At 38.6% G+C, this 11,144-nt stretch overlaps 1 protein-coding gene across 1 annotated transcript in view; it reads left to right on the top strand.

Annotated features, from left to right (window-relative positions):
• The window catches only part of PIM3 (Pim-3 proto-oncogene, serine/threonine kinase), a 16,308-nt gene extending 14,617 nt beyond the window's left edge, over positions 1-1,691 (top strand). The window contains 2 exon segments of the mRNA XM_009883683.1: positions 400-576; positions 726-1,691. Of these exon segments, the coding sequence (XP_009881985.1) occupies positions 400-576; positions 726-910 (362 nt within the window). The 3' untranslated portion in view covers positions 911-1,691.
• Positions 1,692-11,144: the final 9,453 nt, after the last annotated feature.

Here is an 11,144-nt window from a genome sequence, read left to right as displayed (position 1 = left end):
GAATTGGCTAAAGCAGATTAGCCCCGTGTAAGACGGGCGGACCTGGGTTTCACCTTCTTGCCGCCCTCCCGCCTCCTCCCCGCCGGCCCCCTTTGTCCTTTTGTGTCTATTTTTGGTGTGATGCTGCAGACGCCACGTGGTCAGTGAAAGGGAGCTGGCCTGGGTAAACAGTCAGCTGATGGGGACCGGGTGTTGTTCACTGCAACAAAATAGCACAGCCGCATGGGCCAAGTCTCTGCGTGGTGTAACTCCACCAGATGACCTGGAGTTACACCACTAATGGCCTTGGCCCATAAGAAATTTAAAGGTTTTTTTTTTTTATGTCAAATGACGCTGAACAATGGGGAAACACTCTAAACCTTGACTTTTTTTTAATTTCTCTTTTTTCCTTGCTTTTAGGAACGAGAGTATACAGCCCTCCAGAGTGGATCAGGTACCACAGATACCATGGGAGGTCAGCAACAGTATGGTCTCTGGGAGTTCTGCTGTACGATATGGTTTGCGGAGACATCCCTTTTGAGCAGGATGAAGAAATCTTGAGGGGACGATTATACTTCAGGAGAAGAATTTCACCTGGTGAGTTGTATAGGGGTCACATGGGGGCGCTTTTTTTTTTCTTCTACTGGTCCTGTACATTTCAGTTTGTACAGATAGGGTTTTTCTTATTCAAGGTTGTCTTTTTTCCTTTCCTAGTCTAAAATTACTTTTTTGTTTGTTTGTTACAGAATGTCAACAGCTGATCAAATGGTGCCTTTCACTGAGGCCTTCAGACAGACCAACACTTGAGCAAATTTTTGACCATCAATGGATGCACAAATCTGAAGTAGTGAAGTCTGAGGACTGTGACATAAGGCTACGGACCCTTGATACTGATGTATCTAGCACAAGTTCAAGTAATGAGAGTCTGTGAATTACTAAGGACCTCGCACTGGGAGGGGAGCTACAAGCAGAAAGACCACAGTGCTGCTGCCAATACGTAGGAGGGGCTAGAAAAATGCATTCATTATTCTGTAGTTGAATCTTTGTCTGAGGGACTTGATTTTATTTTCCCCCTTTGCTGGTTTCTGCTTTGGAATGAGAGATTTCCTTTGGAAACGCTGATGTTTGGGAGTTGCAGGCCAGTACTTAGTCAAAGACTGACCTTATTAAGAAAGCAGTGACCTCTTGAATACATGGTAAACTTTTTTGCTCTCATAGAGCCTGGACTAGATTTTTATTTGCTTTTGAGTGCCTTTTTGAAAGCTGCTTCAGTGGGACTTTCTTTTTTGAGCTGTGTATGTCCAAAGAAGATCCAGTTCATTATAGGAATTTGCTCCCTTTAGACTCAGTGCTGGAGGAAGCAGCTCCTATGATGCATTGGAGAACATGTTCGGTGATTGAATGAAGTAGTCCCATCCACTGGTGATGGAATACTTGAACACAGACATTTCACTCCTGCCCCCCCAGCCCTTTCCAAATCCAATCCACCTCTGCTGCTCAAAATATTTCCTATAGCCTGCACAGAAATATGAACAGGTATATCAGCTTTTCTATCAGAAAGTTTATTCATGTTTCCTTTTATCATCTCTACCACTGGGCATGAGAAGCCCCCTTCTCAACTCCCCCCGGCCTTTTGTCACCCTGCGAGTCTTAAAGTATGTATGGGCATGTTGAATGCACAATCAATGCAATATTCAAGGACTTTACTTTTTTTTTCCCCCCCATACCTGTATAATGTGTTTATGTAAACTTGGTTTTTCTCATGTACTATACAGTTATTTATTGTTTGGAGTTTAGAAGACCTCCCACAGGTTTCAGCTGTGGCTATTTATTTGGTTAATTTATTTGGTTATAGTTATTCAACACTGTGCTTTTCCCTCCTTCTCCCCATGGGAATTCTAGTGGTTTGCCCATGGCACTTTTTTTCTGCATTCCTGTCAACTTTTGTTTAAAAAAAAAAAAAAGACAAAAAAAATTTTCTGACCTTATCAATTTTTGTTGGAAGATGGAAAATTGTTGTACAAAGTCTAATTTAAGGGAAATAGAATGACTTTTTAAAGTTAGTCAGTATGCCTTTTGTCTGGTATTATTGTACCAGAAATGTAAAGTAATGCTGTTTGGAAGGGTTTTAAATTATTGACATTGTACAGTCTCCGTGCATTGGCTCTGGAAAGTAGAGTGGCAGAGTCATAAACCTTAATTTATTTTAATAGCTGTGTTTCTGTGATCTGGTTGCATTTATGCAGCTTGGATTTGGATTTTTTTTCTTCTGTTTAACAGTGTGAAATGTATGGAGATCATATTTTTTATACAGGTATTTCAATTAAACTTTTTTTGTATATAACAGTTCTGTGTTTGTGTGCTCACTTTAATGTTCACTGTTGCTCTTGATGCCAGCTGGGGAACGTGTATTCTGTTATCTTCTCTAGCTTATGAAGGCCTACAGCAGCGGACACGGAGTTAATAGGTCTATGTCATTAAGCAGTGATCATTTTGGAAGAATTAAGCAATCCCTCATCTGGACTGTACCTACTTCTTGATCGCTGTAGTTGAAGTTGAACTGCAGAAGGTATACAATACAACAGCACTAACGGCCTACATGGGGGATTGGCCAGTAATTGTGGGGGTTTAAACTCTGTAAACACTGAATAGCTGAAATACCACTGTACTCATTGGCTCTAAGTGTAACAAGGATTTTTGTAGTCACTAGTGGTAATTGTTTTCACAGTTGACACGTTTACTTTCCATTACATTCAGTTTCCTTCCTCCTGCTTACCCCTTCCTCCTGGGGGCGGAAGGGGATTTCCTGTGCCCTTATAGGAAAGGGATGGCGTTCTTGGAGAGCGAGGTGCCTGCTTTCCTTCAGCTCCCTTAGATTATCAAAAAAAAAAAAAAAGCGGTGTGTCACTCTGTAAAGGACTGGGGGACAGTGTGCCATTCTCATCTGTAGCAAAGGGCAAGAGACAAGTCCTCAGCATTTGTTTTGGTGCGTGGAGTCAATTCCTGCAGATGACTGTTCATCCTGGTTTCTCTGCAGCTAGAGTCTGACCTGACTTGATCTTTTTGTGGGGGTGGTAGTGATTACTAGGTTTAAGTACCGCAGAGGGATCTACAAGGTACATTTAAGGCTGTGTTCAGTCGTTAAAGGTGCTTTGTAGTACTCAAAGTAAAGGACTAGGCTTAGAATCTGTTGGTTTTGTGTTATTCCCCTTTCTGGGGATCTTTCTGCCAGCTCATCTACTATTATTTTGGTTCCCTGTGGGGAATATCTCACTTGCTGACATCACATCAAGCTCCTGATGCTAACTAGTTTAGACTCAAAATGCCACCGAATAGCGGGAGGTAAAGCAGAAGGGGAAAGACCATTTTTGTGCTTGCAGTTTTCTGATGACGTGGGGGGAAGGGGCATAGTTTTTTCTTGGCCACAAAAAGGAAGTTCAAATGACCCTTGTGGGGGAAAAAAACCCAAACACAGTTGTGTCTGTCAATTTGCCTGTTTTCTGGTTTTGTTCCTTTTTCATTTTAGATTTGTTTCTCCGTTTTTTTAATCAAAATCTCTACGTATGCTAAACCCAGTCCCTGGGAAACTTACATATACATGAAAATGCCTATTGTTGGAACTCTATTCACAGAAATAACAGATTCTGCAGTTAAGATTGCTTAGGAAAATCATACAATCATACCCTAAAAGAAGAACGCTTAAAAGTGAAGATTGGGAGTTTAAATCGATTATCTCTTTTGCTTAAGAGGAAGGACTCAGATAAGCTACAGGAGAGATGATCCTGGTGCCTGGCGCAGTTCTTTAGGGAAGCACGTTTCTAACCACAAGTAGTCCCTGGAGAAATTCCAGTAGCTGATGATAATTAACATCTTCCACTCCAGTGGCTTCGCATGCTCGCAGCTGTTGAGAGGGGTGGCAGCGAGGCCGTGCGGGTGAGCTTCAAAGGGCTACCAAAAAAGCAATTCTAAAAATACGTTTGTAAAGCTATTGTCGATTGCTGAACTAGGGACTTTCAACATTTCCACAGGAGCGTGTGTTACTTGCCTTAGCTTCACAGAGAAATGCTGTTGAAGCGGTCTGTTTTGCAACATAAAAACTGGGGTTTCACCTTTTGCTGCTGAGGCAAAATGCATTAAAAGGATAAAGGTCAAAAGGACACAGGCACGAGTGCTGACTCTCCTCTGGGATTAGCTCAACATAAAAGGTACACTTTCTGTACTGCACAGGCAGCTTTAGTTGTGAAACTCCCCCGTACACTAATAGAAGCCACGTGGCTGAAACACCATATACCGAAAGTAATGATTTGTAAAAATAGCTTTTCATTACACTTGAAAGTTGGAAAATGATGTGTTAATATAGTTCCATTAGCTGTTACTGTCAAAATGAGCAAGTCGGTGACAGCTCTTGGTTTCTCCTGCGCTTCTATCTGTTATTTTAATATCATTAAATGTTACTTCTCTGGGATCCTCCGCTTTGTAATCTCCCGGCACTAGGTTGGGTTTCAACAGCACAAAGCTTGAAAAGTAGAATCCTGCAGATCATTCAAAGTGCTACTGTGTAAATCACAGCCTGTTTTAACCTTGACAAATTGATTCAGCAATGATCATACCTATGCATGTATGTCTGCTACTGGCTTGATAACAGGTATTTCAAATATATTCTAATGCTGAAAGAGCTTTAACAATATAGTATTTTATGTAATTCATCTCCTTAATAAAATTCATTCTCCTGCATGCATAAGGATACATTTGCTTTCTTTTTTTTTTTTTTTTTTATTAGCTAACTAAGCTTGTATTTTCTGAAGCAACCAAACAAGAGCCCTTTGAGCAAAACTATCAGAAGGATGTTACAAAGATTGACGAGGGTGTGTTCTCGCCAAACACTTATGGTTCTCTTTCAGTGGTTTACTGACCTCTGTTGGTGAAATTAAAGTATATGTTCCAAAAATAACGATGCCTAAATTGAGAAGAGAGATTTTAAAACACTGCTGACCGACAGTTTTAGATATGGAAGCGTAGGACTGATACTTAAATATCCCACAATGTTTGAAAGTCTACCATTACAAAAAGAAGAAAAAAAAAAAAAGAAAAAAAAAACCCACCCTAAGATACTCCAAATATGAAAATGTTTTTTCAATAAAAATGGGAGAGGGGAATATGAATTCAAAAGGTTGTCAACTCTGCATCTGAAGTTACAGATGTAACCTGCCTAGTGAGACCCTGGTCACTGCCATGACTCTTGGCACAAGCATTGACAGGGATATTAGCCCTCATTCTTCCACTTCATTTCAGCCACGATGAGAAGCACTTGTCTTCTGGCATACAGATGGGCAATAATTCTCAGCAGTGTAACCAGACAACATAACAGAACATTGTGGACCTATCAGCTTATTATTAGTGTATTTTTTTCTACTAACAGCAGTGATGCTCCTATTGGTGGCAGAAGTCAAGATGGTGGCATTTCATTGTAATTTCATTGTAACACACAACACACAGTTTTTCTGATATTGTACTGAAGTTTGCTGTGCTTCTAAATTTGCAGTTGCTTAGTTTCATGGTTATCTGTGATTTAAAAATTTAGTACCTTTTTGCCTAAGGGATTCCTTCAGGTAGCTGATATTACCAGAGACATATTAAGCTTTGGTTATATTGCAGAACCTCTGAACAAAGTGATAAGGAGGCCACAAACCCATGCAACTAAAAATAAATTTAAATCTGTATTTAGGCAGGCTTCCTAATTAATTTCAGAGAATGTTTGTCTCAAAACTGGTGGATTCATGTAGGTGAATAAAAAATGTGGATATAGGCACACACCAGGCTTTATTTTTGCTGAAGAGAACTTAGACTAGAGAACCCCAGAACCAGGGTCTAACACAAGGAAAATGAGGAGCAGTAACATAAATCCATTAAATTCTTGAAGAGATTTTCTTATCTAGCAGTCCCACTCCTTCTGTTCTGATAAATTTAAAAGGTATTCAGTCTTTTGTGTCCTTTGCGGCTTATAATCTTACTATTATTTGTAATATGGCCTGGCACACTCAAGTCTTAAGAAACATTACGTGGTTTCCAAATAGCTGTTAGAATTTGCATATTTCTATCTCAGATGCCAGGATTTCCTTTTCCTTAAAAATGCCGTGAAGGAAATTATTTGCCTACGGAAGCATTATGCTTACATAATAATATAAATTCAATATAGGTCTCAGATTAGCTGTGTTTAAGCTCTAATTAATATGGTCTTAGTAAGAATGTTATCTATTATAGCTAATACTCTACTAATTGACTACACAAACCATTATGTAAAAAGCTGCTTATACTAGTCCATAAGAGAATTAGTGAGATGCATACTTTAACTTGCACTCTTTCTCAGGTAAGTCTGTGTTAAACCTTCAAATTACAATTAAGTCATAGGCAACAGAGCATCTTGTGGATCAATATGCTTCTTTGTTTACTATTAATGACTCAGCAGTCACTTGAACTCTCCAGTCAGGAGCAATGAAAGAATACAGAAAATTATACTGAAAACTGAAGGGTATTTTGCTCCATTCTGTGTAGAATTTTGAAAAAAAATGTTTTATCATTTTGTGAGTCATTATCTGTGTAACAGCTAGTTGGATTTTGCTTGCAACACCTATTTTGATAATTACGAATGGTGTGGTTTCAGGGTTGAAGTTCATCTCTCCACTTTTCTGCTTCTCTTGTTTTAGGCCAGGAAAACATAAGCATCAAATATCAGTCTATTCCAGTTAAAATATAGAAATATGTTAACAAGCATATGCTATAAAAGATTAGAGTGGGGATCCCTGAGGTGGTTTTACCTTCACCAAAAGTTTCCAAACCTGATAGTGTCATGAAAGGGATAGTCTCTTTCAAGATAATTCTATGGGAAGGTGTCCATTAATCAGGGGAAACGCTCCCATGTTCAGACTCCATGCAAGGTTTTTTTCGTTTGTTTTTTTTTTTTTTATTATTATTTTATTTTATTTGGATTGGGTTGGGTTTTTTTTGTTTGTTTTTAAATGCCTGTGCAGTAGCGAAAGGCTTACAATATACAGATTTACATCAGCACAGAGAAGCATAACAAACCTCAGCTTTCCAGAGGTAACTTGTCTGTTGTCCAAGCAGAGTTAAACAGATAACAAACTTAATCTACAGGAAGGCAGATTAAGTTGTGGTAAGGAAGAGCTTTGTATCTATAAGGACAGCTGAAGACCAGAGCAGACTGACTGTGGAGTATATCAAATCATCATTTTTAGAAACAAGCATTTTTCATAAATCATCAAGACGTTACAGCTGATTTAAAAATACTTTGGATTTCATCAGCCTAATGCTCGTGAGTTAACAAAAAGAGCTTTCAGTCCACAACATTCATTCTGCTTGTTGAACCAATATAAAATTTATTGACAGTGCTCCTTTCGCTACTGGCAAAACACTTTTTAATGCGGATTTGACCTCATCAATAGAAGTAGCGACAGACTATCTCATGATGGTGAGGTTATGAGGCTACTGACCTTTTCTCAAAGCCACCATCAGCTCCCTCACACTATCCCTTCCTTTTGCTGCTGCACTGGTATTCAAATCAATAAACTGATCTCTGCGATAACGACCCAGCATAAGTGAGGGAATATGCACAACTGCTTGGGACTGGCATGTGGGGGAAGAGAGGCGTTACTGCTGAAGAAAGGATATTTGTAATAACAAACTTAATTTTCACTAGTCTCTACCATCAAATGGACCCCTAGTTTCTATTTTATAACTTGGCAGCAAAGAATTTCCAAGGAATGTTGACAAAACCTACTATTTTTAACCCTGCATACAAATTATTTTGGGTGGGTTTTCTTCAAATCAGGTGCTAAGCACTTACTTGAAAGGTACTCACCTCCTGATGAAGTGGAAGAACTCAGGTGACTCAGACTCTTACAAAGACCAGAACTTAATTCATGAATATTTTTACACATCTCAACAGTATGCCCTACTTTTTAACCAGCTTCACAGGTACATTTGCAAATGAGAAAATACATGAAACATTTCAGAAGAGCTAATAAATAACGACACTTTACAGCTATGCACGAAGAAAAAAAAAACTGCAGTGAGAAAAAGTAACGCAAATGAGTTGAGAGATCATAATTGCATTTATCATTTTATCTCAAGATCTATGATTTCCCTATTTCTCTGTCATTTTGAGTGTCTTCAGCAGGCTCCATTGTCATCTCTAGGATATTTCTACTGATACTCATAAACTAATATATAGTATTCCAGTATACTTAAAAGAAAACTTTCGCGACTGATCTTGGAAACCTTGCTCAGTCCCTGTGCAAACCATGAATTTTGAGTGCATTTTAAAGACGCACCATCCTCCAGTCTAGTGCTTGTTGTGGTGATCCACTCAAGTAGCTCTAATAGCTGAGTATCATCATTTCCCTGATAACTCCTAGCCAAAGTGCTCTTGGTAGCATAGGACCCGATTCTGCAGTTCTTGTCCAAAAATACCAATCATTTCAAGGTGAACTTTGCCAGTGTAATGACTATAGGATTATCTGTTAGCCTGTGACAAAAGAAGGGCTGCCCTAAAGAGAAAATGAATAAGAAAACCTGAAGTTGTAATGAAAACCCTCTCTTGCAATGCTGAAATGCTGTAGAGGGAGGAGAAAGGGAGCCCTTCTGTCTCCCAAAAGTCAGAGCTGCGTCTCTCTGTAAGATAACAAATGAGTTATTTGGAAAGCCAGGGCAAGGTAACTTGAAAGAAAAGTAGAACATAAAAATTGTCTCAAAACCTGAGGCCCACATGGTATGTTTTTAACACTACAAAGAGCAGTTACTCACTAGAAGTCTTTTTTTCCCATGTAACTGCCTGTTAGTGTGAGAAAGTGTTCATAACAACGTTGAGAATAATTGATACCTCTCTTCCTCTTCCTCTGCTGAGAAGACTTTTCATGTCACGAACCAAGGGCACGATCCCACTCCTTTTATGATCTGTGACAAACTCCTACTGATAAAGGTGGTAAGGTGAACATGTGTGAGTCACGCTTGCAGAACAGATAATACATGCTTTTGTATTCTTTACTAAGTTATGTTCTTATTAATTAATATTATTTTTAAAACTAACATCCACAAAGGCAAAAATGCACTGGTGCCAATGGTCTTTTTTCACTCACTTTAGAAAATTCATTGGCTGGTTGTGAATATACATGTGACAGCAACCCTTTGCCTACACCTTTCTGCCACCCTATAGGAAAGTTTTCTGGATTCCAGAGCAAAGTAATATAGTTGACAACACTGAACATTTAGCCAAGTTATTAAGAAACTTCCTTTTGTTGTCTAGAACTCTAAAAAAAGGATAAATATGTTTATTATACTTAATTTTATTCTAGAATTAATTATAGTTATAAATTAGTATGTGTTGTATAATATAAAATACAAAATAAAACCAGAACTCTAGGAAATAGGTCTCTGTACTCTATTCTAATCCATATTTTCTTGGGGCTGTGCTGTTCCAGCTGCCAGTGAAAACTACTGGAGAGGAGTGAAAAAAGTGAACAGAAATTTCTCTATTGAGTCAACAGAATGTCCAGTATGGATGAAATCATTATTTAATTACATTTTCTTACCTTTGGCTGTAGGTAGGACCCCAAAGTACCTGAAATTATTTGCACTTTCTGACTGATTTTTCAGTTCCACTGGACAACTGAATTTGTTTAACAGAAATTTTGAATGACACAAGTCTTAGTTAGTACATATGGCTATACAATTTACTAATGTTTCAGGCTGCTATATTTGCTAATTTACTAATGTTTCAGGCTGCTTCTTCTGCAATGAAGCTCACTGACAGCTACACACCATAAACGGTGATTATCAAGGCAATACTAAAAAGCCTAAAGAATCCCTGAACAAACACAAGATTATCAGAGGTGCGCATGAAGATCTCTCTCAGCTCTTGCAGATGGCCAGTACAAAGGTTATGTGTCACTGGGGACAAACCGGAATGGAAGACACTTCAAAAAGCATAGTGATAAGACATGAAATGGCTTGGTACTGGCTTTCTGCAGGGAAAGATCAGCCTTCGCTTTGCACGGAGCGCATGTGTTTGTTTCAGAGTATTGCAACTGCGGCCACTAAAATTCGAGTTAATGGATTGTGAGTTAGCTTAAACCTAGTTCAGTTGGTCATGAAATATCTAGATTAACTTTTACAAAGCTGTTAACTGACTCAGGTAAGTTGGCAATCAGCTCAGAGGAGCAAAAAGTCCAGATCCACAGACTTCAGCTGAAGTTCTTCTGCCTACTCAAGTTTATTGCCAAGTAAACTTTCCCAGGTAAATTTTCAAACTAGCACCTCCTTGAAGACAATGGATAATAAAAAGCAGTTAATTTTCTCCTTTTTAAATTAGTTTTATACAAAGCGTTTGGCAACCTTTATTGGAGTTCCTGACATACCAATTTAGCTGGAATGGCCTCAGCAAGGCTAGTTGAAACCTTGATCTGGGTGGGTAGATGAGTGTCTACTGCAGCAAAGCAGCTCCTTGGAGCAGGTTAACAGCACTTCCTGCCCATCTGTTCACATCCCTCACGTTAAACCTCTGGTGGATGGTTCTCTTCATGCATATTTCTATGTAGATTGGCCCTTAGAAGCTGGTTTGTTTATTTAAAGAGCAATATGAAGCATGAAATAATCCTATAAACGTATGCTTTGAACCTACAATAGTAGTGGCCACTGTAAATAAGTAAATGTCGTAAAAAAAAACATAAGCTGAAGAAAAGTCACAATGACATCTTATTCTGAATGCTGTTGCTCACTGTTTACTTATAACTATGTCGTAGCTTGTTGAGACAGATTTCCCCCCCACAATTCTCCATCTAACCAACTTCAAAACTGGCTGGGGTATGTTGTACAAATTTTGACCACAAGCTGGCCTGCATATGCCACTGTAATTTATACAGTTGATTACCTTCCACTTTCTCAAAGATATTAACTGGCATGAACCTTCATTTTTTTCATTTCCAGTAATTAATTCCCTGTAGAGAGTGACTGAAAACACTAAACAAAAGCATTTAATCAGAAATTATTAGAGTTGGCTTGTCAGCCGTCTGTTAATCACCATTCATTTTTGTACAAGGAGTGAAAATTTTATTAAACCTTATACTTAATTAAAACATATTGTTTCCGTAGCA

The sequence above is a fragment of the Charadrius vociferus genome, unplaced genomic scaffold (genome assembly GCF_000708025.1).
Source record: "Charadrius vociferus isolate BGI_N301 unplaced genomic scaffold, ASM70802v2 scaffold43, whole genome shotgun sequence".
Lineage (NCBI taxonomy): Eukaryota > Metazoa > Chordata > Aves > Charadriiformes > Charadriidae > Charadrius > Charadrius vociferus.
Note: the sequence above shows the minus strand (reverse complement) of the source record. Positions and strands in the feature narration are given on the sequence as shown.